The sequence below is a fragment of the Melopsittacus undulatus genome, chromosome Z (assembly GCF_012275295.1).
Source record: "Melopsittacus undulatus isolate bMelUnd1 chromosome Z, bMelUnd1.mat.Z, whole genome shotgun sequence".
NCBI classification, from domain to species: Eukaryota; Metazoa; Chordata; class Aves; order Psittaciformes; family Psittaculidae; genus Melopsittacus; species Melopsittacus undulatus.
This window is the reverse complement of record NC_047557.1, coordinates 64,694,305-64,713,088: the sequence shown is the minus strand read 5'-3', so window position 1 is coordinate 64,713,088 and position 18,784 is coordinate 64,694,305. Positions and strand designations below refer to the sequence as shown.

General features: G+C 39.1%; 1 protein-coding gene across 2 annotated transcripts in view; it reads left to right on the top strand.

Moving 5' to 3' along the window:
• CEP120 (centrosomal protein 120) overlaps window positions 1-18,784 on the top strand; it is a 49,355-nt gene that overhangs the window by 23,436 nt on the left and 7,135 nt on the right. For both annotated transcript variants that reach the window (XM_031043122.2, XM_031043121.2), the window contains exons 17-19: window positions 3,032-3,193; window positions 9,575-9,697; window positions 11,109-11,207. In XM_031043122.2, the coding sequence (XP_030898982.1) occupies window positions 3,032-3,193; window positions 9,575-9,697; window positions 11,109-11,207 (384 nt within the window). The remainder of the gene's footprint in view (window positions 1-3,031; window positions 3,194-9,574; window positions 9,698-11,108; window positions 11,208-18,784) is intronic.

Below are 18,784 nucleotides of genomic sequence, written 5' to 3'. Positions count from 1 at the left end.
CAGTTCTATTAGTAAACTGCTGTGATTTACCAGGCCAACACACCCTCTCCTCGTTTAGCCCAGCTTAATCTTTTGATCATAGCTATCCCTCCTGTGCTTGTGAGCAAAGTTAAGAAAGCTCCCAACACATGAACTGGCTTGTTGAGCCTTTGTCGTGTTCAGTACTCAGGTTTCTTGTACCCCTCTAGATGCAGTTTTGCTGCAAAATACTGTCTTAATTTCCTTTAACATCTTTGCAAAAAATCTGTTGATTAGGTTTGGCTGAATGCAATTCAGTCTGAGTAAAAGTATTTATTTTGAGTCTCATAAGTGTTTCTCTCAAAACTTGCTTTGAATTTAGCAAAATTCTGGCCTGAGGGTTTAGAGATAATAAAAATCAGTGGATTCCAAAAATACCTAGACAACATGATGTAGGGTTCATTCAGCAATTACACAGTTTGAAAAATGGGTCTTTAGGAGAGGTTTCTAATCAGCTAGCAGTTATCTGGGACAGTAAAGTTATTCTAGAAAGTTCAAACATGTCAAGGACTGTTTTCCTGTTTAGCTCAGTGAGGAATTCTCTCAATACACTCAGTTTGAATAGTGCAGTCTTACTGACCTAAAATCATCTTGGTTGTAGTTGTGACTTTATCACTTCTGCAATGAAGGTGTGTATTTAGCTTGTTAGTATGTGTCGTGGTTTAAACCAAGTCCCCCAACTCCCTGAGAGTTAGGAAGGAAAATCCAAAGAATGTAGCCCTCACGGATTGAGATAAGAACGGTTTAATAGCTAAGGCATAACACAATAATAATGATACAGCCAATAACAAGCGAAAAGAATACAACACCCCACCAGCCACCGACCCATAACTCACTCCACCCTGCCCGGCTGAGCACTGCGTGCTCCCTCCTCCATTTTCCTCTAGAGCTCCACCCCTCTCTTTCCTAGTATGCATCCTGGGCATCACGTGCTATGGTATGGAATACCTCATTGGCTAGCCTGGGTCAGGTGTCCTGTCTCTCCTTCTTCCCGGCCTCCCCTCCTCCACCTGGCTGGAAAAAGCCTTGAACAAAAACACCCTCAAAACATGCTCAAACCATGACATTATCCACCCCTTATTCCATACCATTCACGTCATGCCCAGATTCCACATTTTCAATACACCATCAATCTTAAGTCCACCCCTCGATCATGAGACATCTCTATGTTGCATCTGTGGAATGATGGCCTGAAGTATCTGGGCCCACCAGGCTCAAAATCATTCACTGTCCCCTTCAGCAGTTCTACAGCTTGCTGCCGGGGACTCTATACAGCTGCCTTCCACTTCCAATGCTTCCAAAGCACTGGAGGGGCCCAGTGGATCAGATACTTGGCCATATTGTCCCACATGCCCTGCTACTCATGACTGTCCAGCCTTGGGGACAGTCTCCTGGTGCTCCTATGTACTTGTCTAACCTTAGACAAGTCCCAAACCTGACTCTGCTTAACTTTTGCGACTGGGGCTGATGTAGCTGCCTTGCTTGCCAGTTCTCCCACCACCAGCTTCTCTTCTCCTGAGTCCGGATCTTCCTTCTCTGCCTTCCTGGGAAATGCTGCGTGGTCTCCTGTATCCTGCTGGGGCTCGGTGGATGACTTCCGGGGAATATTCTCAGACGCTGCGGGGTTCGGAACGGCGGCAGGACTCGGTTCCTCCACTGCCTTGCTGGGAAGTGCTGCGTGGTCTCCTGTATCCTGCTGGGGGTCGGCGGGCGACTTCCGGGGGACACTCTCGGCCGTCAGGGAGTTGGGAATGGCCGTGGGACTCACCTCCCCCGCTGCCTGATCCCGCTGCTCAGCTACTGCCCTGCTCCGCTCCTCCCTCACCTGCTCCCGCTGCTCTGCCACAGCCGTTTGGCTCCCCGTGCCACTCTCCCTGGCAGCCTCAGCTGCCGGCAGCTCCCGGGGCCGCTCCTTCCCGGCTTCACGCAGCCTCACACAGACGAAGACGAGGACAAGGACAAGGATGGCGAAGAGCAACGGGACGGCCTGGTACAAGTCCGAGTCCACGACCACGTCCATCCCCCCCTGCTTCCGGAGCCCCACCATATTACAAGCCTCCGTCACAAAGTACAGTGAAACAAAAACCCTAGCCCAAGCCCCATGATCGACAAACACAAACACATCCAATCCATACACAAAGTACCCAGCAAAATCCCGAAACCGTGAGATCCAGAGAAAAACCTCTAAGAGCCAATAAATCAGCATTGTGACAAGAGACAATAAATCCGCTCAGATCTGTTCTTACCTCAAATCCTCGGGCCCCACGTTGGGCGCCAAAAATGTCATGGTTTAAACCAAGTCCCCCAACTCCCTGAGAGTTAGGAAGGAAAATCCAAAGAATGTAGCCCTCACGGATTGAGATAAGAACGGTTTAATAGCGAAGGCATAACACAATGATAATGATACAGCCAATAACAAGCGAAAAGAATACAACACCCCACCAGCCACCGACCCATAACTCACTCCACCCTGCCCGGCCGAGCACCGCGTGCTCCCTCCTCCATTTTCCTCTAGAGCTCCACCCCTCCAGCCCTCTCTTTCCCAGTATGCATCCTGGGCATCACGTGCTATGGTATGGAATACCTCATTGCCTAGCCTGGGTCAGGTGTCCTGTCTCTCCTTCCTCCCGGCCTCCCCTCCTCCACCTGGCTGGAAAAAACCTTGAACAAAAACACCCTCAAAACATGCTCAAACCATGACAGTTTGTAGTAGAAAAGTGAATATATAACTTGGGTTTAGCAATCCTGTGTAGAAAGTACAGTAGAGATATAGAAAGCTCCATTTTACAATAGGTGAGAATATATTGTAATTTGCAGGTCATTAGTTAAACCAAAAGCTAATAAAAGAATACATAGCAAACAATAGATATAGATAAATAACTGGAATTTCTGTTGTTTAATTTCTGAAAAAGGACAGCAGATTTTGTCATTAATATAGTGACAATTGTAAGAAAAGCTCTTAAAATAAAGCTCATGCAGGTATGGGTTAATAAAAATATATTTAACTTTTAAGCTTCAAACAATAAAGAAAGACTTGCAAGCAGAGCATGAACGAAAGCTACAGGAGCTACAGGATTCTGTGCGGCGAGCCAGAGAAGAATGTGCACACCAGGTTGAGCTAGAAAGGTCGAAAATCAAACAGCTGGAAGAAGACAAGCTTCGCTTACAGCAGCAGGTAAGTACACTTGAATTTCTGCCTCAACATTACTTATTTAAATACACCTTTTTTAAAATAAGGTACCAAGTTGAGCAATGTGTTTGGGGCAAGTGTTTTCTGGCAACTTTGTTATAAATACTTCGTCTGTTTAGTGAGCTGTGTACTGGGATCCATATCTGCCAGTCTTACTCAGTTTGCAATGCAGTGGTTATAACTTTATAACACTGAAAATCAAACAGCAATTACAAGCATACATTATATGTACACTGCTGTGCAGGTTCTACATTTCAGTAACTTAGTAAATTGTTAGCAATCAGCATATAGCAAAACATCTAGGTAGCATGACTTGGAGTTTGATTTATTGTTCCATTGCAAAGGAATATTTCTGTTATCCTTACTGGGGTTGGGTGTGTATGGGAATTAGGTTGTTATGATCTTGTTCTGAAAGTAGTAGTTCAATGAAACCGGGGATCTTTAGACTACATTTTGTCCTGTAGACTCGCTTTTACACTAACTACAAAGCTAGTCTAGCTGTTTTTCTTGCCTGTTAAAGCATACTGTAAAATTTTAGAAGTCAGTACAGGCTTTTCTGAGCAGTTTTAATATTGGACATTAAATATGTTGTTAAGTAAACTAGGTTTTAGTAATGCTCAAATGTTTTTCAGAGTATTTAGTTTATGTAAATTAATAACTTGCTTTAGTGATTTTTTCATTTCTGATACATGAGAGTGATAATCCCACAAACAGCTTTCAATAATTGAAGAATTGTATCAGTCAAAAGCATATTTTTGTATTAGGAAGAGTTGTGCTGGGGGTTTGTGGGGATTTTCGTTGGATTTGGTTTTTTTTTTTTTGGTTTTGGTTTGGTTTTTCTTTGGTTTCTTTTTTTGGGGGGACAGGGGTGTTTTTTTGTTTTGGATGGTTGGTTTTTTTTTACTAAACACAAATACTAACTTACTACTCTTCATGTCAGCATATGTTACCCACAGTACAGTAAAATATTTAAATACAGCTAATGCAAAAATGCTGCTGATATATAAGCTGCTAGTCTTGGCTATGCTATTGAACAATCATTGAACTGAGATGAGCAGTTTCAAACTGCAAAATGCAGTCCTCTTCAAAGTAATAAGTGGATCATTTCTGCATCATAGATCATAGAATCATAGAATAGTTACGATTGGAAAGGACCTTAAGATTATCTAGTTCCAACCCCCCTGCCATCACCAGGGACACCTCACACTAAACCATATCACCCAAGGCTTCATCCAACCTGGTCTTGAACACTGCCAGGGATGGAGCATTCACTACCTCCCCAAGCAACCATTCCAGTACCTCACCACCCTCACAGGAAAGAATTTCTTCCTTATATCCAGTCTAAATATCTGCTGTTTAAGTTTCAAACATTACCCCTTGTCCTGTCACTACAGTCCCTAATGAATAGTCCCTCAACCGCATCCCTGTAGGCCCCCTTCAGATACTGGAAAGCTGCTATGAGGTCCCCACGCAGCCTTCTCTTCTCCAGGCTGAACAGCCCCAACTTTCTCAGCCTGTCTTCATATGGGAGATGCTCCAGTCCCCTGATCATCCTCGTGGCCCTCCTCTGGACATGTTCTAATGATACCATGTCCTTTTTATGTTGAGGACACCAGAACTGCACACAATACTCCAAGTGGGGTCTCAGGAGAGCAGAGTACAGGGGCAGGATCACCTCTTTTGACCTGCTGGTCACGATCCTTTTGATGCAGCCCAGGATACGGTTGGCTTTCTGGGCTGTGAGTGCACACTGAAGCTGGCTCATGTTCATTTTCTCATTGACTAACACCCCCAAGTCCTTCTCCGCAGGGCTACCATGAATTTTCTTTTCGCCCAACCTGTAGCTGTGCCTGGGATTGCTCCCACCCAGGTGTAGGACCTTGCACTTGTCATAGTTAAACTTCATGAGGTTGGCATCAGCCCACCTCACAAGTGTGTCAAGGTCCCTCTGAATGGCATTCCTTCCCTCCAGCGTATCAACCGAACCACACAGTTTGGTGTCATCGGCAAACTTGCTGAGGGCACACTCAATTCCATTGTCCATGTCAGCGACAAAGATATTAAACAAGACTGGTCCCAACACCGATCCCTGAGGGACACCACTTGTTACTGATCTCCAGGCGGACATTGAACCGTTGACCACAACTCTTTGAGTACGACCATCCAGCCAGTTCTTTATCCAGTGAGTGGTCCACCTATCAAACTGATGTTTCTCCAATTTAGAGACAAGGATGTCATGTGGGACAGTGTCTAACACATTGCACAAGTCCAGGCAGATGATGTCAACTACTCCACCCCGTCCATCACTTTTGTAGCCCCATCATAGAAGGCCACCAAATTGGTCAGGCAGGATTTTCCCCTAGTAAAGCCATGCTGGCTGTCACCAAGCACCTTGTTGTTTTTCATGTGCCCTAGTATGCCCTCCAGGAGAATCTGCTCCCACATTTTGCCAGGCACAGAAGTGAGACTGACTGGTCTGTAGTTCCCCGGGTCATCCATTTTCCCCTTCTTGAAAATGGGGGTTATATTTCCCTTTTTCCAGTCATCAGGAACTTCACCTGTCTGCCATGATTTTTCAAATACGATGGCCAGTGGCTTTGCAACTTCATTCCCCAGCTTCTTCAGGACCCGCGGGTGGATTTCATCAGGTCCCATGGACTTGTGTACATTCAGGTTCTTAAGATGGTCATGAACCAGATCCTCATGTACAGTGTTCCCAAGGTCTAGGTTTTCACAGTCCCTGTGTCCGCCTTCAGAGACTCGGGTGCTGTGGTCAGAGCCTTTGCCAGTGAAGACCGTGGCAAAGAAGTTATTCAGAACCTCAGCCTTTTCCAAGTCCTGTGTAGCCAGTTCTCCCGATAGCTTCCGGAGGAGGCCTACATTGTCCGTAGTCTGTTTTTTTAGCCGCTACATACCTATAAAATCCCTTCCTATTATCTTTAACATCCCTTGCCAAGTTTAGCTCCACTTGGGCCTTAGCTTTCCTAACTTGGTCCCTAACTACCCTGACAACATCCCTGTATTCCTCCCAGGCCACCTGTCCTTGATTCCACCTTTTATAAGCCTCTTTTTTCCTGTGAATTTTTCTCAGCAGCTCCTTATCCATCCAGGGAGGTCTCCTGGCCCTCCTGCTGCACTTCCTTCTAGTTGGGATGCAACACTGCTGAGCTTGTAGCAGGTGATCCTTGAATGTTAACCAAGAGTCTTGGGCCCCCTTGCCCTCTAGGGCTATATCCCATGGAACCTTGCTAAGCAGGTTCCTGAAGAGCCCAAAGTCTGCCCTCTTGAAGTCCAGGGCAGTGAGCTTACTGCATGCTCTTCTCACTGTCTTGAGGACCTCAAATTCGACCATCTCGTGATCACTGCATCCAAGACTTCCCTGGAGAGTCACATTTCCAACGAGCCCTTCCCTGTTGGTGAGCACGAGGTCAAGCAGGGCACCTCTCCTCTTTAGCTCCTTTATTGCTTGCAGAAGGAAGTTGTCTTCCACACAATCGAGAAACCTCCTGGATTGCTTGTGCCGGGCCGTACCGTCGCCCCAACAGATGTCAGGATGGTTGAAGTCCCCCATGAGAACAAGGGCCTGTGAGGGTGAGGCTTTTCCTATTGGTCTGTAGAGTTCTTCATCCACAGGTTCCTCTTGATCAGGCAGTCTGTAACATATCCCCACAGTAATGTGTCCCATCACCGATTTCCCCTTAACCCTGACCCACAAACTTTCTGTTAACTGATCACCTGTCCCCAGACAGAGTTCCATACTCTCCAGCCTATCCCTAACATAAAGGGCAACTCCCCCTCCCCTCCTACTGGGCCTGTCTTTTCTAAAAAGCCTGTAACCTTCCGTTCCAACACTCCAGTCAAAGGAGCCATCCCACCATGTTTCGGTGATGCCTATTATATCACAGCCCCGTAGATGTGCCCACATCTCTATTTCCTCTTGTTTATTCCCCATGCTACGGGCATTTGTATAGAGGCATCTGATGCGAGCTCCAAATGAAGCCGGCTCAGTGGCTGGAGTGGCTAGAATATTACTACATTGCTCAGAGTATTTATTATAGGTGCTGTCAACTGACTGGGTGTGTTGGGATGGAATGATGCTCCCCTCCCCCAACACAACTAGTTTAAAGCATCCTTGACAAGTTGTTGGCAGCTATCAATGCTGTATCAGTCCAGGCAAGATATATCGCCAATATTTCTTAAGGCTGAAGCTGCCAAATGCCACCACCTGTGAGTCGTCTTCCAAATGCATTCTTTTGACTCCTTTTTTTTTTAGCTAGGTTGCAATACAGTCACAATCACTTTTTATTTTCCTATTCAAAACAGGCATACTGTATCAGACCAAAGATGCAGTTGGTGAAACACGCTGTTGCAGCAATGATGACATTTAGAGGGCAAGAAAATAAGAAATTAGACAATGAGAAAATAGAGTTTTGGTATATTAGCAATATCATCAAGAGTTACATATGCCTTCAGCCAGTGGCAGCATTTCATATTTATTAGCCATCAGTGAAAGCATTCTTCATGAACTCATGCAATCCTTTTTAAAAAGTATTTCTATTTTTAGTATTGCAACATCCTGTGGCAGAGAGTTCTAAATTTTTATTATGTGTTGTATATTTAAAAGCTTATTTTTGTTAATTTTAAGCTCATTGCTTAAGAATCATTTAGGGCTTGTGCTACATACTGTTCCCAATTGCTTAGGTGCCTGTCATGTTGTCTCTCTTCCAAACAAAGATTCCACTGTTTTTTGCTTTTGTATGAAGATCATTCCTTCCAGCTGATCATCATGTTTGTATTCTTCTGTGCTGTTCCTGTTATTTTGAATCTCTTTCATGCTTCAGTATAAGGAGATGTGTCAGTACAGTTTTCACACTCGAAATGTAGAGCTCCCTAAGTGTCTAACTTATTTGGAAGTGATACACATAGTACTCTACTATACAGGAGGACATCCTTGAGGCATCCACCTTGAACATCGCTCTTACTTCCTGCATGAGGAAGTTGTTTTCTGTGATTTGTGCAGTTCCCTAATGGAGAGGGACCTGAGGTCTCATAGGAAATACTATTTTTGAGTGTTTTCAGAACCAAACAAGAAGTTAAACATTAGGGTAGAAGCTCTAGGGAAAGACAGCATTTTTCATAGCTAAAAAAATTACTGTCTTTGTGATTGGCATCATGTCTGTGTGTATGCTTTAAAAAGCAATAGGTAAAAATGGAAAAATGGCAAAGAACAATATACTTTTGAAGCTGGCTATTGTGGTTATATGTGTAAAGTAACTATTGTGCCATACATTTTTATATTTCTCTTTCCGAGGCATCTTTCTTACATCAATTCTGTAAGAATAAAAAATGCAAAAGGTGAAAATTTGGAAGAAAAAAAGAAGTGCCCCAATAAGTATATCCAAAGTATCAAAATATTTATGTGCTAATGGAAGTAGGCTTTGAAACAGAAATGAATTCTCTGAAACATTTTTGCTCAGTATGAAAATACTTGAATTAACTTAGATGAACATAAATAGAAAGGCAGCATATGGGACCATATCCTGTGATGCAATGCACCACTTCCATCAGCTGTTTTAATGTATTCATAGCTGAAGAAGATTTAACAGAAGAAGAATGTAAGCCACTCTTAGAAAACATCTTAGAAAACTTTTATACCATGTTTTAATATGGTATAATGAAAAAAGCTGTTAAACATTAGATTTGCTTTATCTCTTTTTAGCAAATTATTATGTTTTGGCATAATTTATCAAGTTAACCATTTTAAGATGAAAAGCAAACCACTCTCTTTATAAAATCTTCATTAAACTGTGGAAGTACACAGTGAGGGCAGAGGTACATAACATTAAGTAATTAGTCACTGAAGTCTTTCTACTTCATCCTTTCTTCTAAATCATTTGGCTGTACAAAGTATTAGTTATTTCCTCTTCCAGACATTCCTAAAAAAGTTATGCTGCTGAAACTGAATGAGTAATAAAACTTCATATAGTGGATAACTTAACTGCTAGCTTTCTTTAAGAGATGTGTCTAAATCTGAATAGTTAGGCTTTCTGTATTTCTTCTGCAAGATGTTATAGAAATGTGAACAGTCACAGTTATAAATCTTGATCTTCTGCATATGAGGACAGACTTGTTTTTTCTTTCCGGTACTGAGCAAAGATCCTCTTTTAAATTTCTTCCTATTGCTGCATGCCTTTGTCAAGAAAGCATTAATTGTGAATGTGTAACTTTCCCTGTCTGTTTTATATCAGATAATTGACAACAATATGTTTGTTTGAGGGACTAATGAGTAACTAAGTTCTGTAACCTAATACTTTGTGTGTCGGTTTTTCTGCTAACTTGCTTTATATCTTGATATCTTTAATGTAGCTCAATGAAGCAGAAAATAAGCATAAAATTCTGGAGAAGGAGTTCCAACAATACAAAGAACAGCAAAGTACCAAACCAGAAATTAAGCTACAATCGGAAATAAATCTTCTCACTTTAGAAAAGGTATTTTTGATTTTTCCAGTCTTTAAAACTGTCACAATGGGCCATGTAAAAAAATCTTGCATGATACACTGGTTAATTTGTCAATTTTGGTTTATTTTTTCAAACGATTTCTTCAGACTTTAAATATTCAGATACAAATAAGGCCAACAGGGACCTTATTTCTATACAGGAAGCAGTAGAGAGAGATGTTAAGGCAGTAAAAAAACTAACCTAAATATTTAAATTGCTGCTATCATGATTTATGCTGGGGACTCCTGAGTATTCTGTTTGTAAAACTAAATAAAAATTAAGATTTTCTTGTGAGGCTTAATTTAGACTGGTATTCCATTATGTGTGGTGATGGTGTTTTTTTTTTTTTTAGTATTTCTGAAAAGGCTGTTAGCTGCCAGTGGAATGGAATCACTGTCATAAACCTTCAGTAGATGATATTTGTTCAATTAGAGCCACAGGGTTTTTATGCTCAGAATTATTGTGAAGTTTGAGTAAAACTGTTGACTAAGTTGGAAAACTTGCACCAGACTTCTTTGCACAAAATGCACTTTGTTATATGGACAGTCCGTGTGTTACTTTACGCTTGAATAACTTCTAATAATGCAGGCAAATGATTCAGAATGTGTTTGTCTCTGTAGACCTTTTAAAGTCTTAGCTTAAATATTTTTAGATTCTCTACTTTTGTTAGCTTTAAGAAAATAGTTAAGTTTTAATTTTTTCACAAATTTAACAGTGAATAATTTTTGTCTGATTAAAAGAAAATATCACTGACTCAAAGTTAATTAAAAATGGTGTATTCTTCAGGTTACTATTTTGTGTGCTTCATAACTGGTTTTCTTTGCTTTAATATGAGGGGTTTTTGTTGTTTTTTTTCACAGAATGCATTCATTTTTTTTTTAGTGTTTAACATTTTTTAAAGATTTATTTAGATAGTAAGATCAAAGATTCACACCAGATGTGCAGATTTTAAAGAACAATTTACACAGATATCTGTTTCAAAGGAAAGAATGTAGCAAATATCTTCCATCAGCTGCAGGAAAGAAAGAAACAACTACACACCTTTCAAAGGCAAGATTTATTGATCAATGTTTCTGCTAAATTACTGTTCATAATCTTACCTTAAAAAAAAAAGAGGCTTGCTAAATTGAGAGACTTAAAATTTACATCAGCAGATTTAGTGCTAAAAACTAATTTTTTCTTTTTGTATAGACAGCTATCCAATAAAAATAAGGCTATATTTTAAACAAGAAAATGTTCGTGTGCCATAATATTTATGTTATATTGTATAACAGCTTTAGAAGATGTTGTATGTTGCACTACATAAACACTTTTCTTAAACCAGACCCTTTGTATATATACATCTTTCAGTGATTGTTACTGCTGTTATTGCTTCAGCTGATATGATTTTAATTGCTTTTAGGTTGAACTTGAAAGAAAGTTAGAGTCAGCTACGAAGTCAAAGCTCCACTACAAACAACAATGGACAAGGGCTTTGAAAGAACTTGCAAGGTTAAAACAGGTATGCAGGTTTTCTTTTGCCATACAAGACAACCAAGTTCATTACCAGGGTTGTAATGTGAGACAACCACAACATGTGGTATTTGAAGCAACTTATAATTACTGTTAACTCCTGGCAGTTCTCATTTTATTAGTATTTGTCTTTACAAAATCGAAGCTCTGAGATACACTTTTCTACAAAAATGAGAACAGAAAATTTGATTCTAGTTTGACGCTGAACTCAGGGAAGATCAAGCCTCGAACCTGCAAAGAAGGTTGTCATAGCTAAAAAGCAAGCATGTCCCAGCCATCTTGGTCAGTTAGAGTCCTAACTATTCTGTGTTTTAATTGTAAAATGAATAAAGAGTAAAGATGAGAAACAAAGCTTTTAGAAACAATGGTTCAAGGCTTACTAAAGACTGAAATGAAACTGGAAGTGAAACTTCCTCCTGCTTTTGGAAATTCATATCTCATACTAATGTGGCATGCTTTTTGCTTCTGTGTATTAACGGAGCTTGGGTATGTGTATACATATGACTTGAAATACTCAGTTCAAACCAGGAATAGCAACTTCATCCTCACTGAATCCACGTGCCTCTAGGTTTTTTTGTCATTGCCTGTGTTTCATGAATTGTAGTAAACATTAGCTAAACAGTGTGTGTAAGAATGGCAAGCATTTTCCTTTGGCCTTGACAAACAAATTAGTAAATCATTAATAACAGTTGATGAATAAACCTTGACACAGACATAAAGCTTCAGAAATCAAGTTTTAGGAAAAGGTTTTTGTAACCTGTATTCACTTCTACTTTAGGAAATGTTAGTTATTTTGGTTTGGGGCTTTGGGTTTTGGGGGTTTTGTCAGGGTGTTTTTGTTTGGTTGGTTTTTTGTTGTTGATTTTTGTGTGGGGGGTTCGTTTTCTTTTGGGGGGGGGCTTGATTTTATTGTTGGTTTTGTTTGTTTGTTTGTTTGTTTTTTAAGGATTATAGTTTCTACCTTATTCCCACTGCTGTTCAGTTTTTGAATAGTAAGACTCTAAGCTCATACTCTCCTATTTGATAATTACTCTTTATAATCTATATTTCTCCTTGAAGAGAGTGAATGTGTAGTATAATCAGTAATTAAAACCTCATCTTTATTCGGTGTCTTCAAGTTGGTCCTTTTTTGCCTAGTCATAAAAGCAGTCATGAATTCTCATCTCCAGTTTCTGAGACATCCATGCTTGACAAGATGATAGAAGGAAAAATATAAATCTTATGTCCTGATAAAGATTTTATTTTCTGCATCCATGAAATGCCCAGACTATGTTTTTTACTGCCATATTCAAAAATTCCTACAGAATAAAAGAAAAAAATGTTGCTTGCCAGAATAACACTAGTGTATAGTCATATCAGGTTTTTATTTATTGTAAATTTCATCACCACAGACCTGACAGTCTGAATTTAGTAATATATTAGAATGTTTCAGGTGACCCTTTAGCTGAAAGTCCGAACCATAAAATAAGTTGGCATGTACACTGAATTACACTACTTAAAACTTTTCTACTACAGAACAAACCCTTTCAAAGTAGTTTCTTGTGGTTTTTATACTCCCATGCTTGATCTTATACTTAGTCTATTGATAAAGGATTTAAGTGACTTTAAAGAGCCAAATAAATTTGAAGCAGAGCTGATCAAAAACCATTTACTGTGTTTTAAATATAAATTTGGAAACTGTTGCTTCATGAATTCTAGATTTGCTTTACTTCAGATGATTTGTGCAATTGTTTGACCAATTTCTTGTTTAAATTGGATTAGTACCATGTTAATTTTGCATTGCCTCTGGTGAATAGCCACAGGGCTGTAAGCTGTGCCAGTAATTTGTCACACCAAAGCTCTCTAGAGAACTATACAAAACATTTGTGTAGTGAGGATTAGACGTTGAAAGCCGTATCTTAGATTGTTAATAAATGTTAATGACAAAACCCAGCTGGTAAGTCTTGGAAATGAGATCTAATGCTTTGTGCCCATTGCCAAAAAAATGTTTAAACAGAGATTTCCATTACTCAAAGGTGACCTAGTACAGTCAATTTGTGAATTAAAGAAGCATAATCTACAGGCTAAGCATTCAGTGAAATGCTCTTCTGATTTGCAACCATAAAAGTCAATGGTTCCTTAATTAAAAAGTTTCCTTTTACTTTGGAACTAGTTCTTAGCACACATCTGTGATAGTTTTATATTTTGCAGAATATGAGATATGCAGTACATAACTTAGTAAAGTCATGGGACCATTAATAGAATATGCTCTAAACTTCTCCACATCAGGATTTTGAATGCTAAACACAGGGCCAGTGGTAATCAGAAAAAGATCTAAAATACATGAGAACACACATACATCAAGCTTACCTGTGCTTAACAAAATACAGAAGCTAGTTGAATTTAAACAGAGTTTGTATAGCTGAGTGAAAATAGACTTCACCCAGCTTATTTTTCTTCCCTCCCCGTTATTCATTGCAAGTCTGTATTATTATACTCTGTTCAGGTTTAGGAAGAGGAAAATATCAAAAAGTCAGCTGTGTAATCACCCAGGTAGACTTAACCATTTCCAGACTCTTTGAGAGTTTGCTGACTGGGAGATCTCAATGCTACACGAATGAGACTTTCATAATTTTTATGTATGTGAGCGTGACTTCTGGGAGAAATGAAACCATTTACACAAAATTGCGTAATATCTCCTTACAGAGATCTTAGTTGTTAAATTCAGTACCTATCTAAGTGCAAGAAACAGCATAACAAAAGAAAAATAAAAGCTGGGAGAAATGTCATTTTCGGCAGTTGACATCTCTGCTATAATGTAGAAAACCAAAATCTCAAAATATACATGCATACATTATGCACTGTTAGAGGAGAGACACTGTTTTTAAGCCTTTTAATGTTTGTGCCCTAGACATCTGAAAAACTAGCACTGATGCATAGACCATGTTGGCTGGCTGGCATTCACTCTGTCTTGTCCAGTGTCTTGCTTATCCATTTAGTAATTAGTTTGATTAATTTATAAGTAATTTAGCCAAGGAAAGGATGTAAATCTTTGTTTAAAAAAAAAAGTGGTGGGGGGAGGGTGCAAAAAGTCATGGAGGTCCAAGTCTTGGTTAAAAACTGTGTCTTGAAACCATCCAGGCCCTCCTACTGACTTGTCAGCTCTGGGTTATTTTCAGAAAACTTTACTTGAGTCCCTTAGCTTCAGTCGTAAGTTTTTCCCACAGACTTGCATGGTATGTGTGAGTGGGAGAGTGAATAGTGGCTGCTATTTAGCCATTGTTTAGTCTAGTGTATGTATGTTTACATCTCCCTTTTGGATTTATAGGCAGCTATGGCAAAATAACGATTGTGCTTCCTTGATTGAAGAGCCTCTTAACTAGAGCACCTGGCAGCATACAGGGATTCTTTTATGATCCAATTATAATTGAATTTTTTTTTTTTTTTCATTACTGGTTAATTTTTGTTTAATGCTAGTATTCCTGTAGTACCATGGACTTCAAAAGTTCCCACTGTGCAAGCTCCTAAAATATTACTCTATATCTGAAGCACTACATCAGAGATGCAAACTAATTAAGAAAATTAGTAAAAACATTGAAGTAAATGAAAACTAGTATATGGCTTTATTTGGACTGGATTATTTTGTTTATGGGTATGTAAGAAAGAGGGTGGCAAATATCAAATTAATAAAGGAAAGGAATGTTGATAATAAGTTTTACTGAGGGGAGAAAATGAGCAAAAGGAATAGTGTATTTAGAAGTGCTTTGAAAGCAGGGGAGGAGAAGGTATCTTGGTCAACTAAGAGCATATTGCAGAAATAATTGTCAGTAATTTGCATGTGTTACCTTTGGTTGATCTATGGCTGCCTCAGTGTGGGATAGTTGCTCATGATAATTAGGTGGTAGTGCAAGAGTAAAGTTTCTAGTGGGTCTTATCCCTACAAAGCTGCATTTACTTCAACAGCTAATGATTCTAAGTGTTCCCTTACCTGAAATTTACAAATAGAAAATTCTAAAAGTTTCAAATTATTATAGTTCTCACTGAGGCTTAAATCAACCTGACTGGCTACAATAAGCAGCTGAAAATAATCTTAAATGTTCCTCATTTAGGAAATAATATAGGATCCTATTCTGTCTGGAAATGTAGAGTGTGTTAGTTAGTCTTGACTGAGAATTTTAAGCGTGAGTATGTATGTATTAACATTTGTGCACTGAGGTACACTTAAATACTTTAATTATTACTTAGCTTTTAAGTATACACAGAATAATATGAAGATGTTACAGGTAGGTGTAAAAATGTTGGACTGTATTACTACTTCAAATGTGCAGAAGTTTTATTAATATTGTTTTTTCATTTTGGAAGATGGCATAGTAAATTCTGCTGTATTTCAAGTACTACTGTGCAGCAGAGTTCAGTTCCTTCTTTGGTTTAAAAAAAACCCAAAACCAACCAAACAAAAAACCGCCCAGAAAGTGCTTGTGGCCAAGTGAATACTTTAACTGTGATTAGAAAAAAATGGATTTAATATCTGTGTGTACTCTGTTAAGGTGGCACCATTTTCAGCACTATGATGAATAAGAAATCCTCTCTCATTGTAACAAAACTCATTCTTTTTAATGTCCCTCAATTGTATCGTAACAAAACTGTACACAAATTAATTCATAATTGGCATTCATCACTTCTGATCAAACAGCTCTTGTAAACTCTTGCCATCTTCTTGTATTGATGGATTATTAGGAAATGGGGTTTTGTTGTTCTGCTATGAATGATATACATGGAGCAAGTTTGCTGTTATGCACCCTGCAAATTGTTATGATAGACCTTTAAAGAAGTCAGACTAATGCTGGGAAAGATACTTGAGAATAAGAGTACAAAGTGTGCAACTGAAATTACATGCAGGATCCATCATAAACGAATCTACAAAATCCCTTCTCACTTTCTTCCATGTCTTCCACCCCACCCCCAAGTGGGACTATCTTAAACTGAATGCTAGGGAAATCTTACCTCAGAAAAACATTGATTTCTATTAGTGAATTTAATATTATTGGCCTCAGATGTCGCTGTTCAGGGTCATGGCATGGCATGCTATAGAAATTCTTGACCTGCACTATTACAGGACTGAAATTAATCTTGTCTTTTCCCTCACCCCTCCCAAATAAGGAAATGCCTGATATTTGTCCTGTTTACATCACAGTTGTATTAGTAAATCCAGTTAAATTTCTAATTATGTTTATCTGAAAGGAAGTCCTACCCAGAGTTAAGTTGGAAACAAAATTTACTGAAAGAGTTTTTCTCTATAGAGAAAAGGAAAATTTAACACTTCACATTCAAACTTACTTCCTTGAAAATCTACGGGTATTATCCTGAGCAGTGAGCATGCTTACTAGTGACACTGATACATTTTTGTTTGTTTGGGTTTTCATTTGGTTTATTTTTAACAGACCTTTTCCTCACAGAAAAACATCAAAAGGATCAGGAAATGAATGAAAGGTTTTTGAGGAAAGCTTTGGTTTTCCTACATCTCTCCTTGGCTTTTGCATCATCCTCTTTTGTCCTTTTCTTGGTTTTACTGAACATCACTAAAGATGTTTCTCTGTCAGATATCTTTATGGTTCTGAAACTAACTAGTTTAGTGAGGGCATGAAAAACCAACATACTAAATGAGAACCCTTTTCATAAATAGGAAGTTTTAGGAATATTGTGTCTTCTTCCTGGTGTGTTTGAGCTTAGGACTTTATTCTGTTAACCTTCAGTATATGTACTTCTAATGTATACTCTTTCTTTGAGTTTAAAATGCTCTTTTTATGATCGAATTGCCATTGTTAGCATGTGGCTAAACAGCAGAAACCTCTGGATCACTGAGTGATCTGAATCAAATAGTAACCTATCAACTTGCCATGAAACTTGTAGTCTGCCATGCTTCTTATGCTGAGCACACAGTTATGTCTTTCCTCTGAAGCTGCAATTGTAGGAATGCTCAAAGTCTTTCCTTATAGATCTGAGTAATGCACTACACAAACTGAAGGACTGGATTGGAAGACTTCTAATCAGTGATCAGCTATTTGATCTGTGTGTATTATGTGTCTCATTATAATGCTCTACCAGTAGGCAGGGATGTCCTTTTCTGCGGGCATGTTAAAAGTCTTGCTGTGCAGGAAGTGCCACTTTGTTTTGTGTTAGTTTTCCTGTATTCAGTTTTCAGGTAATGTTTGCCCAATGTACCTTCAAAAAAAATTCTTATAGAATTAATACAGAAATTTGACAGACTTACATTAATACCCCTGCTGCTCATGACAGTAGTTCTAGTTTAAAATAACCTGAACTGCAGAGCAAGATTTTCTTTTCTGAAATTAATCCTTTCCTTACCATCTGCAGCAGTGCACTGACTGAAGCTAATCAAATCTACAAATCAGCATAAGTAGAAGGGCTAGAAATAAGAGATAATTGAAGCTAAATGTGCAAAAGATTTAGATGATTTTTTTTTTTACATAAGAGGAAGATGTTGGCTTTATTCTTATAGATGTTTGGGGTTTTTTTTTCCTACATGTGAGGCAGTTTGCTTCTAGATTGTGGATAAATTGAGATAATCAGATGTGCTGTCCATGTATTTATTTGTACTATAGCTTAATTTTTACTGCTTTTATACCAACCTAGTTAAAATTAGATCATGCTCAGCATTTTATCTTACTATCCACAGCCAGCAAAGCAAACAATGCAGTACAACTATTAAAACAGTTCAGATAATTCCATTAATCTTCATAGCCCATTGCATAGTTGAAATTTGGCTTTACTGTCTGCATAGTGTTGCTTATCCAGGTGCTTGGAAGCCAGAGAATAATGTTATGATATTTGCTGTGATTTTAAAAAAACCTACAAACTTTGTCTCTGTTAAAGTAATGTTTGATCTGTGGCATTTTTAAAAATGTAGTATCTGTCTTTATTCAAAACATTTTGGGATTATGAGACTGTAACATGTTTGCTGTATTGCTTAAGTGATTAATTTCCACTGGTTTAATAACTTGATGTCATGGTTTGAGCATGTTTTGAGGGTGTTTTTGTTCAAGGTTTTTTCCAGCCAGGTGGAGGAGGGGAGTCCGGGAGGAAGGAGAGACAGGACACCTGACCCAGGCTAGGCAATGAGGTATTCCATACCATAGCACGTGATGCCCAGGATGCATACTGGGAAAGAGAAAGCTGGAGGGTACGCTCTAGAGAAAAATGGAGGAGGGAGCATGCGGTGCTCGGCCAGGCAGGGTGGAGTGAGTTATGGGTCGGTGGCTGGTGGGGTGTTTTATTCTCTTCACTTGTTGTTTGCTGTATCATTATTATTTGTAGTAATAAATGGCAGTAGGGGTTTTTGTGTTATGCCTTAGCAATTAAACCGTTCTTATCTCAATCTGTGGGGGCTACATTCTTTGGATTCTCCTTCCTAACTCTCCAGGAGTTGGGGGACTTGGTTTAAACCACGACACTTGAATCATGTGCCTAGTGGGAACTTACCTAGTTTTGGCTTTCAGCTGGTGCTTTTTGTTGGGTGGGAAAAAAACAACCTAGCCAATGCGGTATGAAATATCAATCTAGCCTATA